We start from the raw sequence: 18,006 nt of genomic DNA on the forward strand, positions 1-18,006 counted from the left end.
TAGGCTACGTGACGGAGACTACACCTGTGAACCGCAGCAAACTTTGCCACGGTTTAAAAGCAAAGGGGGGCCTAATCTGGATGTTTCAAAGTCCCTTCTAATGAGTCAAATGTTCTTTGTAAAAGAAACAAATACAGAAAATGTTGGGAAACCCATGAATAGTTCGTGGTTGGGGTGGATGCTCGCTCCGCCTCCCTCCCCCCGGTGTAGTGTATGGGGAGAGTGTATAGTGGAGGGAGAGGGGAGGAAGGGGGAGACAGCTTGGTAGAGACAGAGAGAGAGAGAGAGAGAGAGAGAGAGAGAGAGAGAGAGAGAGAGAGAGAGAGAAGGAAGCGCGAGCGCAGCCGTTTGGAATCACTCCACTTTCTCATCACACACAGTGCAGCCGCGCGACCTGCTCCGTGCTGGACCGGGAGGCGGACAGAGTTTGAGGCGGCTCAACGGTGACTGCGCGTCGGTGGGAAAAACTAACCGGACAACAGCTATTGATAACTCCCGGACGTGCCGGACCTAGTGTTTAAAGCTTTGGTGATTTTTAACCGATTTTCATCCTTACCCTTTTACATCACCACTATCATCTCCACCCCTAAACCTCCACAAACGTGCCATCAACGGAGGATGCTCTTGCTGCTCTAACCTAACCCCTTCAAGGAGTTGAAGTGAGTGACCCTAGTCCGGACGGGTCCTCCCCCGGCTGGGCTCCATTAATCATTCCCCCGGAGAGAGGAAGGAACCTCCGGGTTGACGCGCAGAGCTGGTCACGACAGTAAAACTGGACAGACATTGAGAGGATTTGGAGGAATAATAACCCCTGTCTGTCCAACTGGATTTTTAAAATTTACTTTAATTTGAGGTCTTTTTTTTCCCCCGGCGTGGATTGCTAATTTCGGGTTTTTTTTCCCCCGGAGGTTTGGTGCGGCTCCGCCTGGGTACCGAGGAGGATCGGAGCCTGTATCCGGGCTGGAGCGCTCTGAGCTGGGGAACCGCGCAGCTCACACCCGGTCCAGGTAAGAACTTCTCTTCTCAGACCAGAAATCCATAACTAGATCTTTACATAACAGTATCACAGTGACATATTTTCATTCATATCCTCCTGTAAGTGTGCAGCTTAGGAGGAGACTCTTTACGCACGCTAATAAGAAGAGTAGGCGATCACTTTATTGTCATTTTCGCCTGGAGAAGCACTTGTGTCTTCATAATTCTCGATGTAGATGAATGCGCAGATCGAACAGTTATCTTTAAGACACTTGTTGGCAAAATGAACCAATTTAAAGCGAATGAATACTCATATTAAGAGACTGATCTCCTCTGATGGGTATTTTACCTGTATTACACTACAGTGGTATTGATCGGTATCGACCCCCGCCGTCCTTAACATTACCTCCATGTCTGTCAGTTAAAAAAAACACAGCATCCTGTGGGTCACTCCGGCTTTCCTAACCACTCAGAAACTGAAAAATCACTACAGTATTATGCATTTCAGGAAGAAAGTACAGCATGGAGTGTGTGTGCACAGTTCCCTATACAGTGCACCATCACAGCGGGGTTTCATTATTCCTCCATCAAAGAGTTCTGCAGGGACTCTCGGTCTATAGAATAGAATATAAAATGGCAGTAAAAATCTAGTCATTACAATCAGAGGTTTGTCTTCCCACTGTAATATTAGAGCTAATCTGCCTTCAGGGACTCCTGGGGCTGCTTAGAGCAACAATACAGCAGTCCATTCATCCTCGGCTGCTCATAAACCAGTCACACTGGCGAGAGGGAGCATACATATCTCTCCATATCTGTTTCCCTGTAAACCCGCACACTGCACCTGAGGCCTCTGAGGCATCTGTAGCACCAAAATGAAACACCCTCTCCTCCCCTCACCCTGCAGGGAGCATTATTATTATTATTTTATTTTATTTTTTTCTGTTAACAAGAATTCAGCTAAAGGTGACAGAGTTTCAGGGTAAATAGTACATGTGGACTTGAGCTGCAGGTGTTGATGAGTATCTACGAATGGTGTCACCACTGAAGAATCCAGTCGGTCCGGTCCCTCCAGTCTCCGGCTTTCAAATCCTCCTCCTTCCTCTGTCTGCTGTGGTGGAGTGAGAAAGGTTCGGTGTTCAAGCTGCTCTACATGATAGGGAGAGAGAGAGAAGAGAGAGAGAGAGGGAGGGTGGAGGAGTAGTCGGGTATTTACATGCAAACTGCATCTTCCGTTCCCTGACAAAACAGTGAGCTGTAGTAGTAAACGTCGCTGCTTAAGTCGCTTCCCCTTCTTCATGACGGTTTTAGAGATGTTTCCCAAGCACTCATGGGTAACAGAATAGTTCCTGCTCCTTCCGCTCAACCTTTGGCCCCTATTCCCTAATTCCACCTGTCACCTTTTGTGAAAACCCAAGTGACACGAAGAGACTGAATTTACATTCAGCCTGAGCGGAGACGCTCAGCCGAACAGCTGAACAGGGTCGCTGGAGCTCCTGGACTAAAAGAAGCACCATCCACCTTCTGCGTTGGTGGTGCTCGTGGTAAAAATGCAAATCTGCATTTTAAGGAGGCGGTTTGGTTTCCTTGCTTCTAAAACTATTCAAACAATATGCAGGGTTGTTGCTGGCAAGCTTTAAAAGCTGCTTTAACATCATTTTAATGTTGTAAAAAAAAAAAAAAAAAAGGTTCTACAAGCTGAAAAAAACTCTGCCTCTGTGGTTTTTCTCAAACGAGGTTCTGTCCCCTGAGTATTATATCTAATTTCTGGCACGATTTAAGTACACACTGTGGTTAATTTTGCAGTAGAATTGGATGAGATTAGTTGGAGTTACGCTCTCTGAGGTTTGCGGCCAGCTTGGACGGCGAGCCCTGGTGTCACCCGAGATTCTGCCACCGCCGGTCTAAAGGGCGAGGTCTGAGGTTTGATACCAAAGCTTTGGGATCCCTCTCTGCCTCTTCTAATTTAGGAGGCTCATCTGCCAAGTTTCCCCAGATAAAACGACAACAGCCCGGTCATCCACGGCTCTGCGGGAGGGTGAGGAGGGTAGGCGGGAGGTGGAGGATTAGTCAGCGGATGAAATGGGAAAAAAAAAAAAAGAGAGACATAAAGGAAAAGCAGGATGAGGGAGGTCGCACAGAGTCCGTTCTGCACATTGCTGCGTAAAAATTGGAGATCTGAGCGAGCAGCGTTGTTAATGCCTGTCATTAAAATGAGAAGCTGGGAGAGTGGAAATGGGTTTGCTGTGTGAAATGGAAACCCCACACACATTCACGCCCCCGTGTTGCAGTAAAAAGGGGCATCCGTGCTGCCGATGAAAGAGTTTTCACGGCCGGATTTCAGTTCAGGTGTGACAACAAGCGAGCGGAGAGAAATGAGGAACCAATCCATTCATGAACTCACCACAGAAAACAATTATTCCATTGTTTAAAAAAGCAGGTCAGTTGACTTTGATCGTGTGTGAAAGAATTTGTAGACCTTTGATTCTCCTTTGGTTTAGTCTGTATGACAAATAAGCTGTTTGTCACATCTTTGGCACGTGACAAACATGTACTGCTCAGGCCTTTGTGGACAATTTACCACATCTAAAACCCAGAAACTCCAAACAAATCCTTTACAAACAGGTGAACTAAACACCTGTTTACACAGCTGTCTCTCATGACCAACCATGGAAGGATATTCACATATGTCGCGGGACAAGAATATAGCAATTTCTTTGAAGAGCAAGCTGTAAAGCGACACATATCATTGCTTTCAAAAGATTCACAGAGGTTTTAGCAGCGTCTTTATATATCGGAAAGGGACAAATTTTACTTTCCTCTACGATGAGTTTTACGCTTTTTAAAACAAACTGGGGCACAAAAAGATGTCAACTTCTCTGTGGACTATGTGTAAAAGGCTTGTATCTGAACAGTCTGATCAAAGGAAGCTTCAGTGACAGCAACTATCTGAAATCATTACCTCGAGCGACTCTGCTCGTGTTGCTAGTTTTGATTAGAAACAAAAGAAACGGGGGGTTAACAGAGGTCATATGAACCATTAGGAAGCATCCAGAGGGGCTCGCAAACACCCCCAGCTTCATGTCAAACTGTTATTTGTTGTAGGTAGAGACGCTCCGAAGTTTGACAGATGACTGATACACGTTTCCTGGCGTAAACGACACTAAGAGCCTTTTTATTGAGCCAGCATTATATTGCTGTATTGATTTTTTTCCAGTCGATTAAAATGAGGCCTACAGGCTGCTAGACCATTTGAATCTGGCTGAGCGCTCACACTCTGAGCACCAGGTGTCATTTCACACCGGGGTTAAAAATTAACTCTTTAGCCTCGCTGCCCAGTGATTGGTGGATTCAAATATCTACAAGTCACTCTTTTGTTTTTTGTTTTTTTTAACGGCCACTTTCTTTTAAATGGAAGCTTAATGTAACAACAAAACTTACAGTATCGAAGTGCTATTTTAAGAAGAGCGATGTTTCAACTAATAAAGAAAATAATGAAAGGCATTTCTGTTCAATAAGTACAAGAACTTTTAAGAGTAGAGTCATCCCAATATTAAAGGTTTCTGCTGGACAGTGTGACCTTTATTTAGAAAGATATTCTTATAAGTTCTTGTGTGTTCTCCTCTCAGGACTCCTTACATTCTAACTGACTCTGTGAGGTTTGAAGTTTTCTCTCCTGCGTTTGTCGTCTGAGACGTCCGTTAAGTTGCCACGGCTGAAAGCACCGCGTTTCCTCATGAAGCTGTTTCACAATAAAAGTCATCAACATTTAAACCTGGAACTTTTATTGTGAAGAATTTTGTCAGAATTAGAATCCATGTTGTCATGGAAAGACGGCATCTTTGGCTGAGCTACACTCACCAACAACGAGGATTATGACGCGGGGAGGACTTGCGGTATTTACAGCCGCTCCTTCGAGTCAAAGCCTGCTTCTTTTAATCGTCTTTGACTTAAGACACTGAGACATCCGTTTAAACACACCTTCAGCGGGGACACCTGCCCTAATGTAGATGCTAATCTGTGCTGGGTTACTCTGAGGTGACACAGAGGCAGTACTGTGTGTTGAGTTCTTCTTGTGTCCATTAAGAGTATTTAGAGGAGAATTAACTTCTGGTCCCCTTTTTACTATAAACTGACAGTGAAGGTAATTGATCGATTGTTGTAGTTTGATTGAGCATTATGGGAAGAACCTTCTCATATCAGCTTGAAAAATATTAGACAAATATTGATATTGGTGTTTGTGCGCAAGATTGCTGAACGTAAATGCCAAGTTTGTTTTTGTGATGGTGTTTGTTTTGATAACAGCTCACGTAAAGGACAGTCGGGATAAGAATCCAGCTCACATAAAACTCAATGAGATCTTGTAGTTATTGGAGCATGCTCATTGAGCGATAACTCATAGGTTTAGTGATCAGAACGCAGCTTTACTCGCACCAAACATGGTCCTCATAAGTCATTGCATTTTCTTTCCAGATGTAGCTTTACGCAGCACTATTTAGGACTAATCTCTTGCTGTGTAAGCCATTGTTTGAAAACGTGTGCTATAAAGACAGTAGTTAAAAAAAACCCCCACAACATCGGAGCTTGATTTCCAGTGTGGCCGCGCCCTGTCGAGCCCGTTTCACAGCTCGACGGATGGTAGCTGTTAAAATGTGGACTTCTTTATCTCACTAATAGTGACTTTTAGAAAAGTTGTGTGTTTGCAGTATTAGTGGAGAATAGGGCGTAAGCAGACATGGGGAGGTGTTTGTAGTCGCAGTTTGTTTTCGTTTGTCTGCTCCCGCTGTAGTATGATGTACTATAAATATGTTGTTCAGGATTTAAAACTGTGTTGTGATGATGCCTGGTCTTTATACCAGCCTGCTGTTCATCTGCCATCCACTCCCATAAGCCCCTTCTGCTGCTGCAGAGGATCAGCGTGTGTGTGTGTGTGTGTTTGTGTGGATCAGAGGTTAGACAGCACATCCTGTCAGTAGATGGTTGTATGTTTGATCCCTTAACCAGTCAGTTCTGCTGCAGTGCCTCCGAGCACATATTTCAGCACGACAACAGGAAAACAGACAATACACCGAAACCGCTCCTGAAACCATTAAAACCAGTGAGTCAGAAATCCACTGTTTCCTGTCTGACAGCAAAATGGCAGTCCTGTCGCTTGACGTGTTTGTGCCTCACAGCGGAGTCATGTTCTTTTCATTCTCTGCCTCGATCACCTGATGGTCGTCTCCGTCACACGCAGACTATTTGTTGAAGGAGTGGACGCAGTCGAAAGCGATGACACAGCACCAGCAGCCTGTGCAGACCTTGAGCTGTTTTTTTTATACCTCATGTATGATGAGGGGCGAGCTGATATCATCTTTATTGTTTACTCTGTGATGTAATGTTGAATTTTATGATTTGTGTATTTGTCACTTGATTACTCTTTACCTTTGATCATTTGCTTCCCTATCATTATGAGAACAAGCCACCAAACAGCAACATGTTACGGAGTCGAGCAGCAGTGGAATACGACTCGTTACCTTGCGTTAAAAAGAGGAGTTGAGCTGATCATTCCCTTTTACTCAAGCAGTGTAGCAGCGAAACAGTGAAGGGTATGAAGGAGTATTCATGTCTGTTGGATTTGGCTTGTGGGTATTTGTAGCTCCAGGTTCAGGTAGGAGGTACACGCTGTCAGACAGGATGGAGCCTGCGTTCTTTTTAAACTCAGGTCTCTGGGTTTCTGGGTTTCGCATGAACGAAAAACTGAAATCTTCGACGTTTTCTCTGCATCTTCTGGTGCGCTCATTAGAAATTCAACCGTGGGAGTGCATTTGACAATAGCATGTCTTTAACAATTGTACTTTTTTCTGAGGACCATTGGTGGCACTGTGTACTTACCAGTCCATTGTCTGAATATTAACCTAAGGGCTTTTACATGACAAAAAAACAAGCTGCGACAAAAACTGACTTCTGCTTCATGTTTGGATTCTCATCCCATCTGACCAACGCTGCTATTCACACCACACTGACTATAACCTGTGTCTTTTACAGCCCGGACAAGTCCAGACCACTGTCAGTCAGCCTGGTGTGTACCGACCTTATGACTTGGTGAAAGCATGGAAACCCCACTGCTTCACTGGGCTTCAGTAGTTTATAGACATTGGTAAAATCGTCAACATGGAGGCATGCCCCTGCACTAATAAAACAAAGCGTCCTCTCCCAAAAGAGGCTCTAAGCTGTCTGGAAGTGGTTCAGATTGTGCAGCTTCCTGCTGTCAAGTTTGTGGCAACTAAAAGAAACACTGCACATCTAATTTATTTTAGCATTTAGCAACAGAAGCACGAGGCCGCTGAGTGGGAGAAGTGGGCGGCGATGTGAGCGGCACAAGACAGCATCACAAAGACACCTGCTAAAAAAGCAGCTAACCTGAGCAGCATCACTGCTCAAAACAGAGTCTGCTATTAAAACGTTGGATACTTTACTTAAGCGGCATCTTACTCCAACAGCGACCTGGAAACCAAATCGTACCCCTCAAGCATACATATGAATGCCTGGGCAAAAATAGTCCTCGTTTTGCATGTTAAAACAATTAGTGCTCATACAGATTGAAGTATAAGGACACACTTGCATACTCTCACAGGTGGTGTCAGGAGGCAGAAAGGCTCAGGCAACAGTTGGCTGCTGCATATGAATAGGGAGGATGTGTGTGTGTGTGTGTGTGTGTGTGCGTGTGCATGTGCTAATCTGGATCAAACAATAGTGGTGAATGGAGTCATTAGAGTAATCCCCTTAGCTGTACAGGGTGAGGGGACCACACACACACACACACACACACACACACACACACACACACACACACACACTGGACTGTCCAGCAAGCTCACCTCGTCGATGAACACCCTGAGATCTGAAAACATCAAAGCCTCCTTTGATTCGCTGTATCTGTGTGAGTGTGTGTGCATATTTAATTCAGGTCAGCTCAGGTATGTATGAACAGGAAGTTCTGGACATTCAGGTTACTGCAGTTTATATAGCGAGCACAGTTGTAGTACACACACACACACACACACAAAGAGACACCCGTCTGAGGCCATACAGAGACTTTAATAACTGGTTCAGCTTCCTGTTGCCAGAGAAGAGTTGCCACATTTCATGGTTTGTAATTGGTCTGATAATACTGTGGTTTAATGACAGAACAAATCACTGCAATTTAAAAGGAAGCCAAGGTTTATTCATCCTGTCATGTATCCAAAACAGCATTATTTAGTTTTCGTCACACAAAAAAAGTCTCATATATATATAAAAAATATCCCAATAAGGAATAAGAGAGGCACTAATCATTGGAAATAAACATCAGCTGACTGGAGTGATCATATGACTTTGATGTAGCTTCATGTTTTCAGGCTTTAGTTAACTACCGTTTAATTGTTGGGGCCCAAAATAAAATCAGCATTAAATGAAAACAGTCTGAAGTTGGCAAAATTGAAATGGGAATCTGGAACTAAATATTAAAAGAATGAATTAACGAGACATATGCCAACTCTTGGACACATTTGGCTCCATTTGAAGTCAAATATGAAGCTGGACTGAAGATTGGTGTATTTGAAGTGTAGAACTAATTATTAATGAGTGCCTGCAGCGTGAGAAGATGCTCTAGTTTATTGGCTAACACTTTCTGCAGATCAATTGCACTTTGAAATGACAATGAAAATCTAAAAACAGATATTTTATTAGGAGAATAACACTGAAAAATTCTGTTTTTAAGCCACACAGAGAAATGGCAAAGTTTCTACCTTCAAACGATCGTCTAAAATTGGCAAACATTTTGATTGGAATCTTTGAGCTAATTTGTCAAGATAAAGTTAAGAAGCTGAAAATTCCTTAGATGCCAACGTTGGCTGCTTTAAACAAAATGTGCTTTAGATGTTATTCTGATGGGGTTTTTTAAGAGCCATTGAAGTGGCATCTTCACATCATGTATTGTCATGTATTTCGTGGAAAGGGGCAAGGGGCGTGTCTAATGTGAGGTAAGTGGTGGTTTGTTTGTCATGGAGATAAGGGTACTGAAGCCCTCATGCAGCACCCAGTGCAGATGAACAGTTGACCAGGGAGCACCAAGTACAGACTACTACAGGGCTCATTTCATAGGATATTCAAAGCTCAGCTGGATTTGGAGTTGCCAAGTCTGCAGGTCAGTGCTCCAGTATTGATCTTATTTCTGGTAGGAACATGTAAAAAACACATTAATTAAACACTTGATAGTTTGCTCTTTGGTTTGGTATCAGTTCTGACTGTAGAGGGCTTGTGAGAGAGGATGCAAACCAACACTATACACACCCACTTTAGGTTTTACACAAGAACTTTCTATTGAAATTGTGAAAAAGACAACATTGAATTTACAACATAACCCAAGAACAGACGCTGCACTCTGATTGAGTGAATGGTGTTTGTATTTGATTGTCACAGTTTCTGTGCCAGTATTGATTTTGTTTCCACACAGTCCAACCCTGCTGCAGGTTATTCATGTGAGATGTGTCATTTTGGAAAAATGTAGTTTGGTGTCCTCGTTGTAGAACACACCTTTTGGGTCCCACAAAAGGGTGGAAGTGTCCCGAGCAGATTCACATGTAGAAGTTATTGAAACACCTGTACTGATTGTATTGCAGCTTTGACTTTAACGTGAAGGTAATACAAAATAATTGTGTCAAATAATCATGACGATTGAGAGTTAATAGCAGCTTAGCTCATTTGTGCCACAAGTCACAGAAAAAACACAGATTTTACTCCCCCGCATGAGACAGCTTTATTCTCTTTTATACATTTTTATTTTTTTTATAAGAACGTCTTTGGTTTGTCTTGGAAAGTAGGAGACCTCTGTAATAATTTAGCTGCTTTTCAGAACCTTGCGTAGAGTTGTGAACCATTTGAGACTTGGTGGGGTAACGTTAACGGCCTAATTATGGGGACATGCTAAAGATAAACAAAGGCTCAGACAGTCAACAGAAAACGTGTATGACTTGTCCTTAGCATGAAGTTTGTCTTTCGGAAATGTACAATGCTTTCTAGGAGGCCGCCATGTGGCATTTACAGCTTTAATGTCCTTGCAGCTGCAGCTCTATCGCTTGTCTTACTGCTCTAATGTATTGTACAGTAGTTAAACTACGGTGCAGGTGGAACATTAACATGGAAACCCGTTTTGAATTTCAATGGTGGCCCACTCAAACAGACACACGGTGGGTGGTAACAGGGCCATTCAGCTGCTTTGTAATGTACAGACGAGTGCTGTTGTCTGCACACGCCCTGTCTCTCTCTCTCTCTCTCTCTCTCTCTCTCTCTCTCTCTCTCTCCCTCAGTGTCCTCTATTGTCAGTCTTTGTCTCTTGCCCCGTTCCAGGAGTCAAACCAGCAAACAATAACTGCCCAGCTCCTTACACATGGAAATGCTACTGTCTGTAAACAGCCCAACTGTGTCTTTGTAATGTAGCACACACACAGACTGGACCCAACAGCTCGTTGGCTTGTTCTAACGCACACACACATACACACACATACACACACACAAACACACACACACAAATAACAGCCAGTTGGTGAGAAAGTTTAAGACTGTGGGAAACAGGACGAGCCGGACGATCTCTGGCTAACCCGGCACCGTCCCAGTGGAGACAACACACACACACACACACAACAGTAAACTCTACATGAGAACAAATATGTCAACATTGTGTTAGCTGTGAGGTCAAGCCCATAAAATCAACAAGCAGCCTGATTTGTCTTCCTTTCTTTCCACATTTTTTTCTGACTTTTGCCTTGTTCCCAACCTTCTCTCATTCCATACGTTAGAGTTTACATTACAGGCCTCGTAATTCACATGTCACTTGTCATGTCGGAGCTGAGAGCACTGGATACAGGCAGTTGGTGTCGAGTTACAGCTGCAGGTCGTGGGCTTTAGTATTTCACAATTTGCAAGATCTTTGAATGGATTTTACACCACAAGTTGGTATTGTTTGTTCAGGTTCAGCTGAGCTTTTAGTGAAGATGCTACAGTCCTCCACAAATAATGAATATGTTGAACTTTTGGTGGTGTTTCTTTACTGGATAAGAACGGTTTTAAGTCTTTAAAATAGGGAAATAGTAATCATGTATAAAGCATATCTGAAGGAGATAAGTTAACTCTCCCCCCCCCCACCCCCCACCCCCCCATTTATTTGAACATAGGAGTACAACAGAAGCCTTGAGCAGACCTGATACTTCCATTCCATGTTGTTTTCCTGTGATGACATGTTCATTCCTGGAGACAATGTGATAAAAAGTCAGATGGCTGGATGCATGTCCTGTTCAGGCAGATGTTTTGATGAAGTCTTAAAATGATTGACATGTTAGGGGATCGAAACGTCATCGTTCGTTCAGAAGTCCTGTTTTGTTGGTCTGACGTGACGGCGTTTTGTGTTCAGTGTTTGATTAACAGACTGGACGTCAGCCAGTACGCAGTATAGTTTTAGCTCTGTCTCCACGGTGACGTGTGAAATGCTGCGGAGGTCAGAGGTCGAAGGTTGGAACTATGTGAAAGATTTGGCAGCTCTGGAGAAAAATGTGAGAAAAGAAACACACCCTTAACACTGTAACACACACACACACACATACACAGACAGAGGTATTCACATGCACACTTGCAGACAGCCCCCCCCCCCCCACACACACACACACACACACACATACACATACAGCGGTAATAGACTGTGTGTGTCACAGCAGGGAGCAGAATGTCGAGCGTCTGTTGTTCAGCTGTTGACATTTTCTACTTTTGCATGCTGTGTATCGCAAATACAAAAAAAAAGTTCTTTTATTTTTTTGTTGTTGCAAGTTTCAGCAGCAGTTTTTAAAAAAAAAAATATATAAATCATAAATAATGAAAAGAGTCAACCATTCACTTGATGGGAGCCCTCTTGATTTGCATATCCCGATATCTCCACTGATATCTGAGGTTGTGCGAAACACTCCTCTTAGTGTGCGTGTCGGAAAGTGACTAATGCATGCTGTTTACAACCTGCAGCAGTTAAGAAGTCATCTTGATATATGAGTCATAAAAAGATGGCCACAGTAAAGAAAGGCATTGGACGTAGCATATGCTAACTGGCTTCAAGTGTATGGACACCCAAAACAGAATTCCAGTTTAGAATTTCAGTCTGCCTGAAAGGTGTTGGAGGATTTATGACATGGACATACCATAAACCTGTCTGTGACATTAACCAAAAAGACTCCTGTAACGTTCAGTGCATTTCATTAACACTAGACACACATTCAGAGAACAAGCAAAAAAACAATCCACAGCTGTTTTCTCTAGGTTGCTCCTGAAGGTGCTGTGTCTTAGTCCTTAGGAAACTTGTTTGACCAGCATGTCGCAGTTATCGATTTTATCATTCAAAAAGAGGAAGCAAAAAACCCAGCAGAAATGTGTAACATTATATTAATAAAAACAGTTTGTTGACATATTTCACTCCCATCTCTAATCAGAAGCATGTCTGATGATAAACACACACATCGCTCTGGTTCTGTTTGCTCTTTGTGTAACACTAACTCTTCTTGTGCAGTTTTTGGCTGAGCTGAACCGCCAGTCGCATGGATGTTTCGCACTGATGGACTCTACTGAAAATGCAACAAGCTCAATCGGGATACAATGTGTCAAAAAAAACCCCCAAAAAACCAGGGTTACAGACTCATAAACTGCCCATCATTAGCAGAGTAATCTGAAACTGTAAAAGATGCAGCAAAACTGGTCTAAACATTGCTTCTTATGTGTTGACCAGACTGTTCCAGTTTGAACACAAAAAAACCCTAAAAACATTGCATTAGGTGGACGTAAGAGTTTTGGAGAAAATGTAGTCTGTACTGTTATGTAGTGTAATATCAGCCTGACATTACAGAGGAACTGTGTGATATGAAAATGGGTTATTTCGCGCTAGAATAACTGTAATTAATTTTTATTCTGGTTTTGTGAAAGCGAAAAAAAAAAACTTTTTGTAGAATTCAGACTTTAATTTATTTCCTGACATAAAACATTTGCTGTCTCCTCTCTGTGTGTGTGTGTGTGACTTCACAGACTCCCACAAAGGGATCGAGACGCGAGCACGGGTCAGCACGACACAGTGGAATCTGTGTGTCAGTCAGTGTTGTACGAGGAAGGGGAGAGCATCTAGACTCCCTGCTTCCGGCTCTGCATGCTGCTCTGTGTTAAAGAGTGTGAGTCTGTTCCTCTATAAATCAGGGACATGAGAAAAAAAAAAAAATAAAGAAAAAAAATGCTCTTCAGATTAACCTCTGCGGCCTACAGCCGAGAAACTCCTACAGCACAAAACAAAGTGTCTGTCTGCGATGAATTACTGCCAAGAGTAGAGAGGAACAAGAAGAAAACAAGAAGCGGTTTCAGGGACAGATGAGAGGAAAGTACAGGTATAAGAGTCTGGCTCAAATATAAATGTTATAAAAACCAGACAGACAGGACAGAGATGGAGTTTGAGAGTAAAACAGCCTTGATCACAGTCTGATGTCATGGCTTGAATACAGTGGGTTATTGTGTTGAAGTCGCAAATAATAAAGAGTTTTATTATCCTCATTCTGTTTGCCGTTCTAAAGTTCCTACAAAGTCTGAAATCTGAGTTCATGATCCTGGAAGGTGGCTTTCAGTAATGGAAGACAACTAAGCTTTCAAAAGGATCCAATTCATTTTTCACAATCAAGGGTGTAAATGTTGAGAAATACATGTAGACCTTTAACATTTAAATAAAGCTTTTATTTGCAAACTGAAGAAGCCGGTTTTCTTAGGTGGTTGAATATCCTTGGAAATTTATTGCATTAAATTCCACGAAACCAGCGACCTGACATTTACACACTCCGCAAGTGTTTGAACTTCTTTCTTAATTTCTTCTCTCTTTCTTAGCAAAGCTATTCCTGTCGTCTTTCATGCATGTTATACAGTGTAACACAAGGAATTTCTTCTGACAGAGATTTTCTGAAAATGTACGGCTATGGTCACACGTTCCCTGTCTTCGCCAGTGACTACGTTGAACGTGATCTAAAAGAGTAAGAGTACTTGTTTTGTGTTTTTGATACCAAGCGATTCAGCAGTTACGACTACATTACAGTAGCTCCATCAGATCCCGGCCTTTCTTGCTTTGTATCCATTTTTTACATCATAACGACTTCAGCAACAAATCTACAAAATGATGGCGGAAAAAGACCCATGTGTTCTTTTGCAATGAGAATAAACGTAAAACTTGTGAATTTGAAATTTTTTCGACGATACCAACTTTCCTGTTTCTCTCCGACAGGCGGTTTGTCATCCCCACCTTGGTGTTTCAGTTTGGATCAGGTGTTAACACTCTGCGGTGTCCTTCTGTGTCGTATGAATTCCTCTGAGTATAACCTAATACAGCCACACGGGCATTAGTCAGATGAGTCAGTCGTGGCCTGATTTACTCACATAGTCGCCTTGGGGGCAAAAAAAAAAAAAAAGCTGTTAGGTCACTACTGACCTCCTGTTACTCAATTCTCTGTGCCTTTGAATTTCAACAGAGAAATACAAATAGGGCTGCATGATCACAGAAACAGATCATTCTGTGCTTTGACATTTATTCACAAATAAAACTGTAATGCTGTGCTTTATTTGGTCCACTCATTCTTGAATATGATGTGATGAAGATGTTCTATCGTCTTAGTGTTAATCAGTCCCTGCAGTTCATAGGCAGATACAGGTAATAACAATAAAGTACAGGTAAAAACAATATAGTTTGGTCTTAAAGTGACAAGCCCAGTTTAACTACCTACAGCTTTCTGCAGTGATCTGGACCATGATTCAGTCATGAGAGAATTACTGTGTTTCTGGTTTTTGTCACAATTTCACAGGCATCTAAGCAGCCTGGATTCTGTCCAATCAGATGACAAATGTATTATATGTGGTTGCACATTTGGCACTAATGATGATGCATAGTTTAAATCAATATAACAGACTGTTGTATGTGTTTCTGTTAAAAATGTAGGACAAGTCAGATTAACCTGCATTCGATTCTGCTGTATTATATGTGACAGTCTCTTCCTTACTCCTAACTCCGGTTGAAATGCATCGTTCTCTCTGTTCTAATCAGCTTAAAAAAGGTTTATAAAGTCTTAAGTCAAAGTTGCTGAGACAAGCAGTCGTCCCGTTCCTTCTCGCTGCCTCTCGTTAGTATTTTTGGTCGCCCGTCGCCTGCAGCGTTCGGTTTGTCTTTCTGTCAGAGCGTTGGACTGGCAGTGGGAAGAAGTCATCATTCTGTGCTGCTCGGCTGCTCTCTGCTAACTGCAGCCGATGGTGATACCGGGGCCTGTAGCCTCTTCACCCTCAGGTCTCACAAATAACAGTTCCAGACGTGTTTAGTGGCCCAAGGAGGCAAATTCAACCATCTATTGCTGAAAGCGGTGACATAAATCTGAGGAAGAAGAAGCTCTGTGGAGTTGAAGTCAGCCTCCTGTCTGTTTGTTGTACACATTATAAGTGGCATCACTTAATCTGCTTTCTGTATTTTATTTCAGAGTTGGCGGAGACATGGCGGTGCTGAGGTGGAAGGTCCTGCTGTTCCTGGCGATCATCTTTTTTGTTTCATGCGGCGGTGCTCCCACTGAAATTCTGTATCGGGTTCCCGAGGAGCAGCCGCCCAACACAGTGATCGGCAGCCTCGCCGCAGACCAGGGCCTACCTGACACCGGCCACCTCTACAAGCTGGAGGTGGGCTCGCCACACCTGAGGGTGGACGGAAAGACCGGTGAAATCTATACCACAGAGAGCGCCATCGACCGTGAGACGCTAAAGGACTGCCGAAACTTGTTTGAAGGCGACAAATGCTTCCTGGAGTTTGAGGTGTCGATCACAGATATGATAAAAGGCATCGGTTCAGGGCCACGACTGATTGAGGGACGCATCGAGGTGATGGACATCAACGACAACACGCCACAATTTGCCTCCCCCATCCTCACCCTTTCCATCCCCGAGAACACACACATCGGCGCCCTCTTCTCCATTCCTATGGCCTCTGACAGGGACTCTGGCTCCAATGGTGTGGCGGAGTACTCGCTGAGTTCCGGGCCAGACGCAGACCAGCTTTTCAGCCTGCAGGTCGCCGTGGACTCAGAAGAGAAGCTGCCTCAGTTGGTCGTCATGGGCAACCTGGACAGAGAGAAGAAGGACTCGTATGACCTGAACATCCGGGTGGTTGACGGAGGGAGCCCGCCAAGGGCGAGCAGCGCACTGTTGCGGGTCACCGTGACTGACCAGAATGACAATGCTCCGAAGTTTGAGAGGAGTCACTACGAGGCTGAACTGCCGGAGAACAGCCCGCTAGGACACTCAGTGCTGCAGGTCAGTAGAACTATTCCAAAACGTTTCATACCTTTTATTACTTTAGACCAAATAGTACCCAGGATTAAAATTCCCTTTTCATGTTGTTTATAGAAAAGGCTAAATATGATGATGTTTATCTTGACTTAAAGTGTGAAAAAACAAAAAGGCAATGGCTTTCTGGAAGGATGGAAATCCACCTAAAATTAGCTGCCTTTCATCTAAAAAAAAAGTCATTGTAGAATACTGGTGAACATGTTTAAAAGTCAGCATAATGCTTTGTAAAAGAGTGACTCATAAGACTGGGATGAACATGTCTGTGCAGCCATTGGACAATTTAAGCAGGTCAGGGTCCTCAAGTCAAGCACTGTCCCGCTGCTTCTAAAGCATCACTTCTCAAACGCATGCAAAGTGAAATGAATTCAGCGGCTCTCTGAAACGCAATGAGCCACATCCAGAGCAATAATACCAATAAGCCCCGTGGATAATCTCATGACTGACTCAGATTAAGTCATGCACGGCTCACTGGAAGGCTGGCTGGTCGCGTTGCACTCGGGGAGAGGAAGAGGTGGATGATACAGTGAGGTGAGTTTTTGGCAGGATGTTCGCCCAGCTAAACAAAAGCTTCCTGCTCGGCGACATCACGTACCGGCCGCCCCCGTTTTGAAGGCTCAAAGGTGAAGTTGAATCAGTAGTTAATATGTGACTACACGCAGGGATCCCACGCCCCTGCTTCACCTCCACTGCACCATCTGTCTGTACGGATAATGGAGCAGCATATTATGCCGCGTTGTCCTGCAGCTCACAGTGTTATCACTTACCGGGCCAAAGGTTTGTCTGCAGTGTTTGGTGGACAAGACAATTCAGACACATGCAGAATAAAAGTTATCCTGATTAAAACTTTCTAACTTATTTCTCTCTGTAGTATTCTGTGTTTTCCAATGTTTTCCATAGAAATTCTGTCATCAGAAGGGAAACTAAAAACTAAAGATAATGAGGCAATGAATGCCCCAAAACTTTATTTATAAATCTGTGTTTAACCTAGAATTTTAAGTTAAAAAATTAAATACACCAATGGTTAACTCATATGATTTGATTTTAAAGACAATTTTTCTCTTTAGTGTATCTTTAGTGTAAGTATTTGTCATTCATCTATTTGTTACTGTGAAACCTCAGTTCCCAAGTCCAGTTTAATCAAATTATGTGAGTCACTGATCTGGAAGAGAAAACTGAACTGAGCCAGATTTGTAACACTGACTGAGAGCTCATGATTGCAACAGAACAGCTGAAATGAATTAAAAGGCTTGAATGGGACTTAACACTAACAACAAAGTGTGAAAAAACATCCCATGAGACTCTTTGACTCTTTCATTATGTGATTGAGATAATCTGTCACTTTGTTCTAAGATCTCTTGAAATCTTAAGTCATTTGAAGTATCGACATAATGTTCACCTAATGACTGGACGCCAAGTTCATAAAAGATACAAAAAACATAAAGAACAAAATCAGCTGAATCTGTCTTCATAAAAAGTGGTGTCGACAACTTTTTTAAAAACTAGGGAAATAACTATTAAATATTAAACCACTTACACCAAGTGGTTTAAACCAACTCTACATCATCATCTGCACCATTATAAGTATTTAAGACTTCCTATATTTGTTTTTTTGTTCTTAACCTGACCCACACCTGA

General features: G+C 42.9%; 1 protein-coding gene across 2 annotated transcripts in view; it reads left to right on the plus strand.

The window, feature by feature from the left end:
• The first annotated feature begins 280 nt into the window (after positions 1-280).
• Positions 281-18,006, plus strand: part of LOC306829236 (protocadherin-1-like) — a 183,507-nt gene continuing 165,781 nt past the window's right edge. The window contains exons 1-2 of one of the 2 annotated variants that reach the window (XM_079352184.1): positions 281-1,007; positions 15,513-16,335. In XM_079352184.1, coding sequence (XP_079208310.1) covers positions 15,526-16,335 — 810 coding nt within the window. In that variant the 5' untranslated portion in view covers positions 281-1,007; positions 15,513-15,525. The remainder of the gene's footprint in view (positions 1,008-15,512; positions 16,336-18,006) is intronic. The other variant, XM_079352185.1, reaches the window with a different exon arrangement.

Source organism: Symphodus melops (assembly GCF_947650265.1).
Source record: "Symphodus melops genome assembly, chromosome: 9".
Lineage (NCBI taxonomy): Eukaryota > Metazoa > Chordata > Actinopteri > Labriformes > Labridae > Symphodus > Symphodus melops.